We start from the raw sequence: 16,903 nt of genomic DNA on the forward strand, positions 1-16,903 counted from the left end.
TGGAACGTGTGGCTCACTCACCTTGTCATGAGGATGTTGACGAAACCTTTGTCAGTGTGCAGCTTGGGGGAGATATTGTCCTTGATCCACTTGTAGATGGACTGTGGAGACGGGTCTGCCGTTATTTGCTTCAGCAGCTCTTTCTCCAGCTTCAGCAGCGGAAACAGGAAGCTCAGGCCCTTTCCCTCAAGAATCTCCAGCATGCGGTCCTTGTTTTGGTCGATTTCTGTGGCAAAGAGGGGAAAAGTCCAGCAGGTAAAGGAGGGGCCTGCCAACACAGACAACACCCCAGGAGGAGCCACACCGTCGTCCTCCAGCCTTTAGAGAAAGCAGCTGCTTTGTTTACGTCATTGTGATCCAAACAGATGGACTGTAGTGTTTTTGGCATGATTAAAACAAACGTCACCATATTTTAACCGTCCACTGTCCACATGCTGGATTTACATCTGCTGCCACACTTTTGAAACTGGTTTGGATGACTACGAATTTCTTATTTAATAAGTCTTGAAGATCTCAAAATTGCTGTATTTTGTGTATTTCAGCATAGTTCAGTGTTTTCCAACCTTTTTTGAGCCAAGGCGCACATTCTCCTTGACAAAAAACCCTGCGGCATGCCAGCATCCAAATAATTAAAAAAGGAGAAACTCAGTCTGTATTGATGTACAGACCCTCTGCAATGCTTTTTCTAAAAGATGTAATAAAAGATAAGTTAGTTTTCAGTTACAATTTTCAACTAAATTGACATTTTACCCTGGTAGTTGTTTTTCCCTTCAGCTTAACATGCAATTAACATGCAATTTTATGTAACCTCACAAAAACCAAAGCAATCTTTCTAAATAGTGATTTATTTTTTTAGTCTTTTTCCAAGACGTTTAACAGGGAAGACTCATTGTACGCCGAGATGCTGTCACTTTACCCGGTGCATCATGGGAGATGTAGTGGGTAAACTGCCACATATGTCAGACAGACTCTCTTCTCTGAGCTTCATTGTTTTGTTCACTTGTTCCACGGTCTGACACCGGATATTGTGGAAAGCTACACCGCTAAAGACGAGCTTTAGCTGGTATTTTGTTGGAACTGAAAGACTTTAGGAAGTGAAGACTTTAATCACTTCTACATGTGATCCATGTAAAGTGAACCCCCGTTTGTTTCCCCGATAACATGGAACACATGTTCAGTCTCAATACACCCAAGCAGACCCTGGTCCGGATCCGTCTTTGGAGGTGATAGGGCTGCACGATATGAGGAAAACTCGCGATATGCGATATTTAAGATTAATATTGCGATAACGGTATAATTTGCGGTATACAAACAATTAACAAAATAAACAAAAACATTCCCATTTCATTGCAACAGTTTAAAAATTATACTCCAAATGACCCTTGTCGACATAGGAGACAAACATCTAACATAACAGGCCTCCATCCGATTGGTCAACAAGGTGATGGCGTCCATCCGATTGGTCAAAACATAAAGTTATTTATTTGATTCGTTAAATGCTTCAAGCTGCCTTAAGGTTGTATTAACACATTTAAGGTTTACGATTTATTGCGATTTTCACTGTCTTTTACGATATGCATATTGCAGAGCTGGATATTGCAATAACGATAAATTTGCAGTATATTGTGCAGGCCTAGGGGGTGGTCTCAGTTCTTTTCCAACTGGACTGAGCTCGGTTCTCTCTGAGGTTCCTCAGTCTGAATACAGTCCGTCCTCGGAGCAGAACTGGACCAAAGCGGCCACCGTAGCCGACGTAGACAGAGTAGGAATGTACCAACAAATGAACCGCCACAAAAAAAAAAAAAAAAGTAATTGTGTTATCGAACTGAAAAAAGGGTCAAACTGCTAGAAGGTTCATTTATCGGCTGAAAAGGCTTCTGACATGCTTTTGAGTCTCTTTACGCAGCGTGACGTCATCCTAAAAACTACTTTTATCGTTCCTCAACAGAATTCTCTTAGAACGATGCCATAACACAAAACAATGGGACACAGCAGCTCGTGGAAATGTGATTGGATGAATGCAGACTCATCAAAACATTTAACGTGATCCACATGGCTTTGCACGGTTTTCCAGACAAATCTATACGACGTAAACACTTATCAGTGTACTTTCTTAACCAGACCAAAAAAAGAGTCATGTGTTGATCCTGACGTTGATACTGGATTTAAAATCGATCAGAGAAATATAAAGTTTGAATCTGTGAAATTACTGCAAAGCGCAGGACTTCAATAATTTCTGTCTCTAGTTGCTTTGCCCCGCCCTCCTAATTCCTGACCAATGAGTGAAGAGATCTTTAGTCATGTGGTTTTGTTTACTTGCTTTAAGGAAAGCCCGCTTGATGACAGTCTGAATACAGAGCAAACGCAAGGATCGGGACTCGATCCAGACCAAACTGATTAATGAATTGCTGGAGAATTATGGGTAATGGAGTCAGAAAGCTGCCAGAGTGATATATACTGTGCTTCAACAGTTTGTGAACGAGTTGAATCCAGTTTGACTAATCTGTTTTGTGTACCTTTTCAAAATAAAAAGCTTTTTTATTTTTCCTTGTAAACCAGCGAATCAAACCGGGGCAAGAAAAGAGCCAGACGTGGCTCCAAAGCTTCAGGTTTCGAGTCCCAGGTTTCTTCTGACAGCTCAAAACAAAGTCACGTGTCTTGTGTCACTCCTGGGTTTATCTGTGGTCAAAATTCCACCGCCTTTTCCTCAGATTCCTGCAGCCAAACCCACCCAGGGCCCCAGAGGAAGTCTTACCTGGAAGCATCCTCTGCATGTTGACCTTGCTCTGCTGGAAGAGGTCAGTGAGCCACTCGCGGTCTTTTAACTTAGCCACCTGCTGCAGGCAGAGCAGGAAGAGGGGGAAGTGGGTGCCGTTCTCCAGTGGGTGAGCTAGCTCCGCTAGGCTCACCAACTCCGCGATGATGGCCCGGCCTGCAAACTGGGCCAGGTAGGACTTCACCAGGGGCACGTCCACCTCGATCTTCGGGCACTGGTCCAGGACATGGAGGAAAGCCTGAAGCGGTAGAAGCAGACCGGGTCAAAGCATTTATACTAGTTTGCTAGCTAAACCTTTTGCTGGGGCTGTCGTTGGAACTTCTTCACTAGAAACCCTTCCTAGTCATTAGAAGGCTGCAAGTCCTTGTGACCATTGAAGGCGTGTCATCATGTACCTGCATGAAGTTCTCTCCAGAGATGAGCCCCTCAGTGCGGAGAGTGTGAATTAAGGTGCTGACATGCTCCTTATCCTCATCAGAGCGGTCCAAGGAAAAGAAGACGATCTTACTCAGCATCTCTGGCAGGAAATGCTTCGGCGCCTTCATGTCTCGCACGCTGATCACAGCCTCAGTCAGGTTCTTGGAGTTCAGGTACTCGGTCATGATTCCCTCCTGAAGAAAGGACCCGAGCACAGAAATGAGACCCATCTCCAGCTCCTATCGTCTAGTGCAGGGGTCGGCAACCCAAAATGTTGAAAGAGCCAAATTGGCCAAAAAAACCAACAAAAAACAAATATGTCTGGAGCCTGCAAAATATTAAAAGCCCTATATAAGCCTTGTAATGAAGGCAACACATGCAATATGTATTTATATTAACTATATTAGGCTACTATCAGAATGACTATGGCTACGTTCACACTGCAGGCTGAAACGACCCAATTCCGAATATTTTGCCCCTAAGTGGCCCAATTCCGATCTTTTCATGACAGTCTGAATGACACAGATCCGATCTTTTCAATTGCGACCCAGGCCCCGTGGGTTTGCCGTCCTGAATCCGAATTGTAGCCGTTCTTTTCAATTGCGACCGCCGTCTGACCGGCCAGGCGACTTGATTCAGAATCGTACGTCATCGACACGCAACAAACGTCATCATTTTGCGTTAAAGTAGGCGGGAACGAGAACGTAAACATCAACCATGGTGGACGATGCTGCTGAGATCAGTCAGTGGAAGGGAAGCGAGATCCCCGATTGGATTAATATTTGGGCTGATCGCTCTTTTCAGGCCAAACTCCAGGGCTCTTATTGCAACTGGGCGGTTTTTGAAAAATTTTCCAGCTAAATGGCAGAGCGTGGTGTTGAACCTTTACAGCTATAACTTTTTTTTCCTTTCTCTCCTTCCGACCGTCACCGTGCTCAGAAGCGCAGGGGACCCGAGGCGATCCTCCTCCTCCTCCCTGTTCTGATCCTTAGATTCTCCAGAACGGGTTGATAAAGAGTCCATAGCATTTATTTTGGGGGAAACCTTCTTTTATCACCGTCCTCCGTAACACACAACATGAATGCGCGCCCACACTGCCCCCCCCCCCCCCCCCATTCTCTATCGCGGCACGCGCTTGCACACACACACGGGGCGCGCGGGCCCAACACATACACATTTCCATTCCACAACAGTTGGTACAGACGATCCCGACTCCATTGCCTTCTTAAAATGAGAAGATTGTAATTGTGCTGCTCCTTCGTGAAAATAAATTTAATATTACAAAAAGAGCTCCGCTTTTGACAACACTGTTGTTGACATCAATTGTTAACGTTGGCTCCGCAAACAACGAGTGACGTCGTTCACCGTTGAGTATTCTTCTGGCTTCTGCGCATGCGGGTCTCGTTTGGGTCGTGTCACGGTCACACTGGAGATCACAAAAGTTCGGATTTACTTGGAAATGTGAACGGTCTAGCAAACAATTCGGATTTTTTCAAAAAATCCGAATTGAGCATTAAGCCCTGCAGTGTGAACGTAGCCTAAGTTGCTTGAAACACATAATGAGCATTATTAACGATTAAATGTTTATTTGCCCTGCAGTGCATTCTGCGGAGAACGACGCGTCACGTGACTGCTCTGTTGTGCAAGTTTAACTTCATTACAATATCAATGAATTATGTTTCATTGCTTTGATAAAATTAAAGAAATTTAATAAAGAAATCTAATTTTTTATCTCATTTTTATTTTGAGGATTCGAACACAAAACAATAAAATGGAACGTGCGGCCCATGACAGTCAGCTTGAGCTCGCATGACAGAACAGCTTCAAGGATTTGCGGCACCTGGAGACTTTCATTCAGCTCCTTTAGGTGGCTTTTCACAGTCATATCCACCAAAAATTGCAGCTTTTCCAGCCACTCAGCATCTTCCAAGTGCGGGTAGTTCAGGTCTTTGCTTTTCAGGAATGTTTTCACGTGTTCTAAACAGACGACAAAGTGACGGAAAGCGTCACCCCTGGACAGCCATCGGACTTCGCTTTCAACTTCATCAAGCAATGCACGGAACTGACGGCAGTTCCATTTACATCAGCCAGCTGTTTAGCAGTCCGCTGAAAGTTAAAAAAAAGCCCCACTGGGTAGAAACGTGTGTTGTAAGCTATGACGCAAATCTGTTGACAAAAACGCTGTAGCCTAATATTGTAATGACCCAGCCTGACCGTCACCTGAGCTGCGTAGCAGCAGCTAAATTGGTTACCAAGAGACTTTTTTAGAGAACTGTCCGTGCCTTTAAGAACTCACAACCCAGCACAGTCTCAATGACAAATATCTGATACGAGAAGCAAATCCTACTTCTCTGTCCCAAGTCCATTTGTTCCAGCGTTCATGATCAGCACAAACAGCATGGAGCTGACTTCAGTTCACAACACTCTTACTCAAGGTTTTACCCAATAACTCCCACTTCCCATGAGCCTTAGGGGGTGAAGGCGGGGCTAGTGGCGGTCATGTGCATTTTATGTCTGTTAGCAGCAAGGGATTGTGGGACGCAGTTTCCTGATCTTATTAGGGCTCAGCATGAGTGTTTCTGTTTGCCCACGTTTCTTTTCATATGGCAGTTTTGTTGTTCCACCTTAGTTTATTCTTCCTGTTATGTTTGTTTCTTTTTGTTGGACCATGAGTGTGGAAGGGAGAGAGGTTGATCACTACAGGGCAATGTTCAACATATTACGTGTAAAAAACACATTGGGATTAGTAATGAAGGAAAGGTGAGTATGCTCTTGGCTTTCCCCATTACCCCCTCCTCTCTAAGAAACTGTGGAGTCGTGCGACTTGCCAGCGCATACATTTGATTGACGCTTCAAGTTGTAGCCAGTTTGGCTCCAGTTTTGCAACTGTATGTGACGTACCTGCTGGGCATGAACGGATCATGTCTGTGACACGGACACTGTGGTTTTTCATCTTTTGATAGCAGCTCATCTTATAGTTTTAATAAGTAGATGAGGTTAGAGTCCAGCCTGTTTGGAGTTCCTTGATTATGTAGTTTTTAAAAATGTATCAAAAACGAAAACCACATACGTCACATGTTAAATTTCTATTGGTTGTTGTAGTCTAGCTACATTTGTTTACATGACTGAACACTACAATAACACACTGTCCTTAACACAAGTTTACAAGTTCTGCCAACCTAATGTCCTGGAGCCAGATTACAGTCATTGTGGCTTCTGAAAAAGTCTAGTAAACTCTAAAGACTCAGCTATTTTCATCTAGACCAGTGGTCCCCAACCACCGGGCCGCAGACCGGTACCGGGCCGCCTGACACTTGGCACCGGGCCACGGTAAATTTTGGCACCAGGACGCACAGAAGGAAAAAATAATTTCCATTTTATTGTTTTTTCCGAAAAAAAAACTGTTTTATTTTGAAAAGTGACCGGATTCTCTCCGTTACATCCGTCACACTTAACGCACGTCAAAGTCGCGACACCAAACATCACGTGATAGAACCCCGCTAAAATTAAACCCAAACAACCAAAATGAGCAAAAAACAAACTTCCTCAGAAAGTTGCTTTGACAAGGGGAAACTGTCCAATGAAGGGACAGAAGAGGAACCTGCACATGCTAAAAAAGGTACACGTGCCTTGCGCTGCGCCCCCCCCACCTCCGGTCCGCGGTAAACGTGTCTTGCGTTGTACCGGTCTGCGGTGACAAAAAGGTTGGGGACCGCTGATGTAAACAACACTGTTCTGCTATTGAGAGTCTAAACTAGAAATCCCTGAGCAATTCTCCATCGAATGTAAGAAAAGAAAAAAGTGCAAACCACCCATTTATTCCTAAAAAATGCAACATCTTCTTCAGGGAGTTGCTGGACTTATTTGAATGCCCACCGTCATTTTCAGGAGTTCCTCCTTGGCAGGAGGCGGTTTCTTGTTGGTCTTCGGAGGTTTCTCTTGAATGGGTGGAGGGTTGGTCTTCAGGCCAAGCTGGGGAGGCTGAGGGCAAAGGTCAAAAACATAAAGCTGCATTCGACAGACCCCAGAGTTTCCAGACGGACGCAGATACTTCTCTCAGCTTTCAGAATCCATGAGAATTTGTTTGTGTCATTTCCTGTCTGCAGACAACAGCTCCGGCGCTGAAGGGTTAAACGGTCTCTTACCTGTCCGAGGGGGGGGGTTTGAGTGCGAGGCGGCTGAGCGCTGGGAGGCATCATTGTCGGGATTTGGGGTTGGAGCTTGGGCACCTGGTTCTTGTTAAGCAGGAATGACTGTGCAGGCCTGAGGCTGATCTGAGGACCACAAGTCAGCACAAAGAACAGTCAACCAGCATTAATGTCTCATGAAAAGGACCAAAACTCTAATCCTGGCTGTTTTCTTAACTGTAATGCCCTCATATCTCATAATCGCAGTCAGCGGACCTGCTGCCAGAGGCAGAGAGAAGAATAAGGATTAACAAGAAAAGGGGTAGGAGAGAAAGACGAGTAAATGAAGAACAGGAGGATGGGAGACAGACAGCAGGTTTTGCTCCTCAGAATAACGCGTCTTTTTATAATCACTGGGCATTAAAGGCTTGGCAGCCTTTTTTAAATATAAATATAATTTCCTGAAAATCAATAGGTAGTGCATATGCAGTGCACACCACGTGGATCAGGAAAACCACGGACTGTATACGAGACCTGGACCGAGTCAGTGTGACGTCACCCAAAACCAAATGAAGTCGATTCAGACACCATTTCTCCTGATACGGACATCACCATGTTGGAACCACAAATAGTAAGGAGTGATTGGTCCAGACCAGTGTGAGTCATTGTTTCTATGGAAACCACCCTCACCAATCAGGAGTGAGCTTGTTGGAAGGCCACACCCCTACCACTTGAAGGCAGATTACACGGACTGTCAATCAAAGGTTTCGAACGTGCAACGTGAGACCACATACTTTGAATGAGGCATCTGATTGGTCAGTTTATAACGTAAATAACTCACAAGAAAGAAAAATATCGTCAAAGACGTTTAAAAAAGGTATCAGAGCGAGAATGGTTCTTCTGACTGAATGAGTAAGAGCCGTTTTTTTCTCTATAGAAGTCTATAGAATCGTGGATTCTTTGAAACCGCAGGTACTTCCTGTTTGGAACGACAGGGGGGAGGAGTCACTCAGTTCAGATCTCGTGTACAGTTGATGGGTAAAAGTACTTTTTTCACCTCATCGGCATTTAGCTGTCCTTTCTTGCTGAAGCGTGGAGGCATGTCCTTGGACTGCACCTGCTGCTGGGTCGTGTGGTTCTGGTTCTGGCTAAGAAAATGCTGGTTCTGCACCTGTCAAGAAGTGAAGAGCCATTGAAACAACAGATGATGCGATACTGCTGCTGAAAAAATAACACGGTTTATGTGGGCTGCTCTACCTGACTGGACTTGACAAAGGACTTAGGCCCCATATCAAACTGTGACTGCGGAGGAGGGGCGATGTGGCTGCTGTGGCCGTTGAATAGCGGGTTGGTGCGATGGCGCCCCATGGTGGGCGAAAACCTGTCCTGAATGACCCCTGGACCAGTTCCAATCCCACTACCTGGAAGGGGCAAAATAACGGAAGAAAACCTTTGTCAAAGTCCCCAGAGCTGCAGACAGACACCTCAAATATCAAAACACAAGGCAGACCTGGCATCTGTCCAAACATATCAGCCAAACCTCCAAGGGATTCCCTGTCCAGTTTCATTCTGTTCGGCAAGAAGGGGCTTTCCAGGAAGAAGTCCATCCTCATCCCCTGAGACATGGGTGCCGGTATGAAAACGCCCAAGTCCTAAAATATAAAAACAAAGGCAATTTGAGCCAATGAAACCAAAACTCAAGACCATGAACCTTATTTTAAACATTTGCATTAAATATGTACCCCAACAGAATGAGGGTAAGCCTGGAGCTCACCTTCACTGCATCCTGACGGATCTGGTTGATCGTCTTTGGTCCGTTGTCAATGAAAGCCTTACGAGGGACCCAGTTGTTTTCACGCAGTTCCACCGTGTCTTGCAGCAGGAAGCGGATCCTAGCAGGCAACTCCTTGTTGTTCATTAAGGATCGCATACGGCCAAAGTACTGATCCATTAAAGACTGGAGGCAGAAGGAAGACTCCAGTGAGAACAGATTACATCAGGGATGCAACAATTCACTTTCCTATCTACGGTTGGGTTGTGGGATCTCTAGTTAACATGCATGACTTGGAGGCAGAATATTGTTAGAAAACTAAAGAGGCCAATAGACATTTTAGTGATTTTGTCATTTATTATCAGTATTCAACTGACAGACGTGCAATTGTCTCCCCTACCTTTGCTTTCTCATGGTCGAGTCTCGGCCCCACTGTTCTCATTATCTGACAGAGGCATTCCAGATCCTCCCCCATATCCTTAAGCTGGACCCTCTTCTTCTTTTCCAAAAGCTTCAAAAATCAAGGTGGGAGGTCACTATTTACATTTGGTAACTTTCTTCATCAACGTTTTCTAATTCAAACACAAGCCAACATACTGTTTTGATGCACTTATGAAGGATAGATTCATGAATGAGGTCCAGTTTGCCAAGTTCCCCGATGAATTTAATGTTGCCAAGCATTTTGATCTTGGCGATGGCATGCTGCTCCTCCTCCTCAGAAGTAAGAGGGTTGTCATGTTTGTCATAGACTGAAAAGAGGAACATGGGATCAGTCAGCTTTCATTCACAGGAAGCAGCTCACAAGTCAAAGCAGAACTCACTTTCAACATTTCTGGCGCGGTTTTCAAATTCATCTTGAAGCTTGGAAATCAGCAGTCTCCTGAAGGTCTGCAATAGCAAGAAGGTTTCATCAGAATGCAAACACTTGAGAACAATGTCCTGTTCTAACACCCCCCTCCAGTGGCCACAAACACCCCAGGAAATCCTGACCGGCTTACAGTATGTTATAGAAAAGCGCTTTAACACTGAAGATGTCGGTGGATTCTCACGCGGAGAAAAGCGACTCTTCACATCGGCTTTGCACTGATGTGCAACACTCGACACATCACAGTGTTGCTTTTCTCTGCTTCAAAATCCACTGGAGTCACGGTTACCGCATAAACGGTTGAAGAGTTACAGCCGTGGAAAGAATGTCAACGCTGGAGCTAAAGCCATTAGAACTCTCTCTACAGAGCGTTGCCGTGCAGATTTGTGTCCACGTTTCACAATAAAACAAACTTCACAATCAAGAGTAGGAAAAAGAGGAAACCGTACTGTGCTCTGCTTTTGGGATGTTTGGATCTCAGTTGAAGGGCCGTCAAAGTTTGGTGCGTCCTCTGCCAAGCGCAGACATAGCTGAGCATAGAGCGAGCTATACTTGGGCTCTTCTAGGGCTTTGTCTACAATCTGCCGCACAAACACAGAAAGACAGGTCAAAGTTACACACTCACACTGAGCACTGATGCATTTTGAGGCAAGCAAAGCTGTAGAGAATAAAAACATGAACGCACCAGCAAGATGACTCCTTTAAGGACGAGTTTTGAATCTACGCCCACATTCAGGAGCTCAAGGCATAGCTTGTCAAACTTCTCAGGCGTGAGTTTGTTGAGTATGCTAAAAACAACAAAGATCTTTTCAGAAGACGCCATGAATCCATCGAGCTACATGTAAAAGCAGCTTTTCAAAGAGTAGGACTATTATTGTTTTCCATCCTCTGACACAAACATCTGCAATAGATTTGAAACTTCTCTGGTGTAAAGGCCCGTACACACCGGGACGAATATTCGCCAGGCGTTTTTCGCCACGTTTTTTGTGTTCACACCCAGGCGATTTTCGCTGACGATGAGCCGAGTGAACATGCAATTTCATTCCCTGACATTAGATGGCGCGTAATGTAAAACAGAAATACTCCTGTACACAAGGTGGCGCTGCGCAACTTTACGCTTCTTAAAGTCGCTTTTCACTCAGAAGAAGAGAGCAAGTATTTACGCGCTTGTCAGAATAATACAAAGAAAACATGAATATTTCAAGCATCAGTAGCTCCAACTGGTACTTCGTACGGGGATATTTTAGAATGTCCGTCATTATTGCTTCGCGGCTGTGTAGATGCAACTCGGCGTCTATCTTCTTCGCTGGTATGTGTGCTCAGCAAGGCAGTTTTGTGTTTGAGCGCCCCCAAGTTGTGTTTTACTGTAACTTCAGAAGCTCCAGACACGTGTGCAAAAGCGCCATTCTCATTGGTCGAATAGATTTCGACGCAACGCGTCGAAAAAAAAAAACGAACCCGAGGCGTTTTTTTTTTTTTTTTTTTTTTACGCGTGGCGTTTTTTCATGTCGGTGTGCACACTCTCATTGGTGCCCTTTGTTTAGTCACGTCGGCGAAAATCGAGCGCGAAATTCGTCCCGGTGTGGACGGGCCTTAACACATTCAGCTTTCTGTACTTCAGCTTTACCCTACAATAACACCACACTTCAAGTAAATGTCTTTTAGTACAGACAATCTAAATGACAGCATCTTTTTACAATTTTAAAGCCGTGTTAGAGTCAGACTGGCCAGAACCAACAGCACTGCCTCCTTTATACTGTCCCTGCTGTGCAAAGTGTTTTGAATCAGGAGGCTGAAACATGAACAGCCGTGAGTCCCATCAACCAGCATTTGGGGTTCCTTACTTATGACATTTAATAGGGCTGTGGATTCTTACTTGGGTGGAGACTTAATTCACAAATCAAGATCAACAATTCAGATGAAACCATTGTAATTACACTTCAATATATTCTATTTAAATGGCTGCTATGTGCCAGTCTGTGTATTTAGTCACCACCATCTATACCTTTATCTATAACAGGAGATCAGAATCAACAAAACATAACAAACAAAGATTTTAAACTTTTTAAAAGAACGAAATATATTTCAGCTCCTAGTCCACAAAACCCAAGCCAGAAGCAGCTCGTTTTGTGTTTATGAGACATGAACTACTTAAATTTGACTTAGAATGGCATCAAACGGAAACTCTGACATCTTAGCCTCATTAAAGCGTCTCCTCCATCCTGTCATGATGCCTCATCATCACACTTTATTCTTTCTGGAAAGAATTATTGCTTTGTTTTTTTTCTTTTATTTTTGAAGCACCGTTTAAAAAGTACTGGAGAAACTAGATTTATGAATGTTGAAAATAAACAGCACTTTATTTCCTTAATCATACTTTCAGAACCTTATTGGTTAAGACACATTCATTCATTTTTTTTCTTATACTGAAAAAATATTTGTGGAAATCAGACAATGTTGACTACTGTTCCCTTTAAGAACAAATATATTTTAAGTTACCAAAATAAAAGCACTAAGAACTTGCTTGGGTAAAAGCAACTTATATATGAGATACAGTGGCAGTGCTTAACATTGTGAGCATTAAATACACGGAATTGTAAAATTTTATTGCAATGAAAGCCGTATTAATATTCAGGAAGAGTTTTTTCCAAGTCATATTCTTATCTGATTATCGGGATACATATCGTGTCATTGGACTCTTGCTAATAAACACACTACTATTAACATGTCTTTATGTGCAACTATAAACTCAAATTCAATCATGCTGAGAAAACAAAAACAGGTTTGATATACGTTTCCTAATTCAGCCTCAAAAAAATGCCTAAAAACCGTTTAATGTTTTGGATTATTATTAGTTTATAATAACGTTAAAGCAGCAGGATTCAGCCGACATCTAACAGGAGGCAGTTTTTGGTGGAACACCGGCTCTGTGATGCTACAAAGACACTGCTAAAACACAGTGGATTCAATTCTGTTATTCTATTGATGAAATACAGATTTTATGAATGTCTTATGAATTAATTTTGTTGTATTTAGCCCCCACGTCTTAAATACTGTCCGTCTTTAAATCTGTCCATGTTTACACTGAGTTGACAGACGGAACAGCTCGTTAGCATAGCATCATTAGCATTAGCGTCTAACCACAGCACCGTCTCCAAATCTTTTTCTTCGTCTTTCTGTTGTAGCTGTGAGGGAAGCAGCTTCACCCTCCAGTTCTGACTGGATATTGTTAAAAATCACAGCATGCTCCGCTGTTTCACCAGCTTAAACCAGCTCTAAAAACAGGGGAGGTGACCGCGAGGGTGGAGCGTGTCTGGCGTGCGTTTGTTTGTCTTGGGTGCAGATGTAGAGGAGGAGATGACCAAAGAAATTCACCAGAGAAAATTAACATGAGTTTACACTAATGTTTATCCGCCATGTGGTGACTGACCCTCTAACTTTGACTCCCCAAATAGGAGAAAATGCTCGCAGCTAGACTGTTAATTTTGGACCCTTCCAAGTAAGTCTATCGCCATAGACTCAGCTTTCTGTAGGGAAAAGGTTACATGGCGATAGATTTAATTATCGTCTTATCGCCTAGCCCTGCATTCATCTATGCAAAAGTTCGGATGTTTGTTTTCGTGGGACAAACGTAGAAACGCTGCGGAGGCCAGTTGTAGGTTGATGTCCTGAAATCTGCTTTTTAGAATTTGTGCCAGTAACTGAACTTGAGTCTCCATTTTATCTACAGAAAACAGTTGAAAATGAGAACCTTCACCAACACTTTACTTTAAAGATGTATTTACTTCCAAGGACTGTAGTGTATTTGGTGTGTTTAGCTTATATATTTAAAACATCATTCTGTAATTCTACAGTGCTAATTACATTTTCTGATGGGTATTTTTGCAAAGATGCCATCTTGAGCGTCACAAACATTCATGCATTTTTTTTCTCCTTTCAAGATCCCAAATATTCAGATACTCATTCCAGCCCTACTAATTCATGCGACATAGTTGCACCACCGTTAAATATTAGAGTATTGGAAGCTGCAACTACCAAAAGAAGCCCAAACATCTGGATCTGCGGGTGTGCCCCTTACCCCCTCACTTTCCTGAAGATTGCATCGTGTCTCTCTTTTTCGTTGCTGGAGTTGGCATCTCGTCTAGTGCTTCGTGAAGGAACCCATCTCTGAGCGCTTTGCCCTGGGGTTTTCCCCAGGAACTCGCTATGAACCAACAAAAAGCAAGACGGTGAGGCCCACTGTGGATGACCTTGTCAGAGAAACAGTGAAAAGGGAATGAACCTGTTGGCGACAGTCTTGGGATAGTGCTGAGGTGCACCCCTACCACCTCCTCCCCCCGAAGAAGCACTGGAAGAGAAAGAGCGAGGGAAGCAGAAGGAGTCTGAGCTGAAATGTCACAGAAACTAAAGTCTGCAGTTCAAACATCTACAATAGCAAGCTGACAACTTTCAAAACCCCCTACTCTATTTGAATACTGCCTAAAACTGTGGAAAGCTAAAACTACACGAATAAACAACACAATTAAAATAAAGATATTTAGTGGACCTACAGAGGGAATTGCATAAACATTTAAATAACGATGGAAGTAACAGGAGTAAGAAAACATTCAGGTTTTCATATCATAACCATTTATTAGCTTATTTTATAAATTCTTCAAAGAGGAGGACTGAGTTTTTAAAAGTATGTTATCACAGTAAACTGCTCTCACTGGATGTAACATTCAGATAAATAAAGAAAGAAATAGGTGAACTAAAGCTTTGCTTTAGAGAAGCATGGACTGTTTTATGGTGCCAGGCTCAGTCCAGCTTTCATTGTGATTAATGTGACTCACCTTTCGAAAACTAAAGCTAAGATGCCTTTCATGAAACTGGATTATGCTCCTGTTTCCACTATGGTAAAAGATAGAGCCCAAATCCACACTTTTAGTGGGCGAAGGCAGGGGACACTCTGGACAGGCGTTGCAGGGCCGTATAGCACAGCTTTCTTTATACGATGATAACGATAAATTGGAGATTTACTGGGCAGGTCTACTGTTCACTCCACAGCTGGGTAATGCCGCCAAAACAATGAATAGAATTCAAATTTTATTTGAATCAATATCACATTATTTTTTGGCTGTGAAAACACTTGTCATGACAAGTAAATTTATTTGGCAAAACCTTCTGAGCTAAAATAATAAAATTCATTTGATTTATATACTGAATGCTTGAAAATGAAACGATGCCATCAAAAGACTAGGATTTTGATTGTTCACATTTAACCCTCGCTCGTTAGAGGAGGTCTACACAGACAGACCCGACAGCCATTTTGAGTCCCACATCCTGCCTTTCTCTGCAAACCGGAAGTCCCGTCCCCAAATGCCAGAGGGCTGACCCCAAATCTCACACAGACGTTTCTGCGCAGAGGCTTCGCAGAAACCGTACCTGAAACGAGAAGCACCCCCTTCTGCAATCGCACTCTCCACTTTGGCGGCTTGACAATGAAGAATCCTCGAAAGAATAAGAATAATAGAAGGGGATGGGGAGGGGAACGGGGCTGAAGAGAAGGAAATCATGGAATTAGCATCTTGTGAGGGGCGTGGAAAACGATCACCGACGACATAATAGGCCAAATGATTCAGGTCAAACGAGTTTACAGAGATGCTTTTAACCACCGTTAAGAAATCATCTGAGCTAATTACGCAGATTGACCCGACTTTGTAAAAGGGCCTGTGATCATCGAGTAAACGAATAAATGACAAACTGTTCTCATACAAAACTCTGACGCTGACACGTCTGGTCAAAACGACCCGCAATTTACATTTTTAACTCTTCGGTCGGTGTGATATCATCTGATGGCAAATATTTTTAAAATTGTGCTGTATGATGTGCAATTAATTATAATAAATCGAAGGTGCGACAGTTGGTGGCTAACATAACCGGCTAACGTTTAGCTAGCTCACCCGTTTGCTAACGTCACGATGCAACAAGAAATACTTGCAGTGTAAACACACACATACACACAAAAGCATTCGTAAACCACGTCATTTTATGAAGACAGTTAAGAACACAAACCAAAAACAGTCTGTTCGTAAGATCCTTAAATCTTGATTTAAAAGATAATGCTGGTTCGTCAACAAGGCCTTCCAGCAAACCGCACGTTTACGTGACTTCGTGGTGCTCGAGACCGAGGCAGGACGCTGTTTTTGCAACCAACGTTTCAGGTCGACTATACCACGAGCATCGCTCCGTTGTCAGCGGAAAAACCGGCATAGAACCTTCATGTTATTTGAGAATGAATATTAAAGAAACACACGGAATCCTCAAAGTCCAACATTTAACAACAAAAAGTAGTACGTCAGTCAGTACTGCCGCGTTCAACCAGAACGTGATGTTGTCTGTAAAGAATATGTGGAAACAGCGGCAGCTGCTCCTCTGCTAATGAGCTGTGGTTAGCTGATGCTGGAGAACTGCTTGTACGAATGCTAGTAGTAACACAGACAGAAGCCATCTTGGTACCGGTACGTTTTTGTTTTTTTGTGACGGAGAAATGCGTCTTACCTTCACTAAAGCAACTTCAGTTTTGATTTGCTCTGTGACAACAAAAGGAGAAAAAAATATCAATGAAGGAATATTGGGTTTTGCAGTTGTTGTCAAGAGCTCTTCAAACAGAAAACCAGCCGTGTAAATACACTTTGCAACACTGTACTTGCAGTCTGATCGACAGTTTTAACTGGCTAGCAAAGAGTCTGGTAGCTGGCTTTTGGGGGGGAGGGCATTGCAATCCCCTCTGTCTATTGGCCATCTATTTAGTTGCCATGTCCTTTTTGACCAATCACAGTAAACCTTTGTTAAGGAGGCGGTACCAAAAACAAATTCCTTTGAGCTATGTCGACATTATTATCACCGCCTACCTCGCTTTATTGACATTTACTTTGACTTATCGATGTCGTGCAAAACAATAGAAG

At 43.3% G+C, this 16,903-nt stretch overlaps 1 protein-coding gene and 1 non-coding gene across 2 annotated transcripts in view; both read right to left on the minus strand.

The window, feature by feature from the left end:
- LOC101156233 (eukaryotic translation initiation factor 4 gamma 2) overlaps positions 1-16,679 on the minus strand; it is a 21,940-nt gene extending 5,261 nt beyond the window's left edge. The window contains exons 1-18 of the mRNA XM_011472901.3: positions 16,497-16,679; positions 15,381-15,492; positions 14,239-14,304; positions 14,035-14,160; positions 10,642-10,744; positions 10,406-10,537; positions 9,913-9,979; positions 9,689-9,840; positions 9,492-9,602; positions 9,095-9,277; positions 8,831-8,972; positions 8,578-8,741; positions 8,378-8,491; positions 7,339-7,467; positions 7,070-7,174; positions 3,172-3,387; positions 2,756-3,014; positions 22-226 (exon numbers count right to left, since the gene is read on the minus strand). Of these exons, the coding sequence (XP_011471203.1) occupies positions 22-226; positions 2,756-3,014; positions 3,172-3,387; positions 7,070-7,174; positions 7,339-7,467; positions 8,378-8,491; positions 8,578-8,741; positions 8,831-8,972; positions 9,095-9,277; positions 9,492-9,602; positions 9,689-9,772 (1,712 nt within the window). The 5' untranslated portion in view covers positions 9,773-9,840; positions 9,913-9,979; positions 10,406-10,537; ... (3 more) ...; positions 15,381-15,492; positions 16,497-16,679. The remainder of the gene's footprint in view (positions 1-21; positions 227-2,755; positions 3,015-3,171; positions 3,388-7,069; positions 7,175-7,338; positions 7,468-8,377; positions 8,492-8,577; positions 8,742-8,830; positions 8,973-9,094; positions 9,278-9,491; positions 9,603-9,688; positions 9,841-9,912; positions 9,980-10,405; positions 10,538-10,641; positions 10,745-14,034; positions 14,161-14,238; positions 14,305-15,380; positions 15,493-16,496) is intronic.
- LOC111947595 lies at positions 7,563-7,741 on the minus strand. The gene has a single exon (XR_002873475.1). It is a non-coding gene; the product is annotated as a small nucleolar RNA SNORD97 (small nucleolar RNA).
- Positions 16,680-16,903: the final 224 nt, after the last annotated feature.

Source organism: Oryzias latipes, chromosome 6, assembly GCF_002234675.1.
Source record: "Oryzias latipes chromosome 6, ASM223467v1".
Taxonomy (NCBI): domain Eukaryota; kingdom Metazoa; phylum Chordata; class Actinopteri; order Beloniformes; family Adrianichthyidae; genus Oryzias; species Oryzias latipes.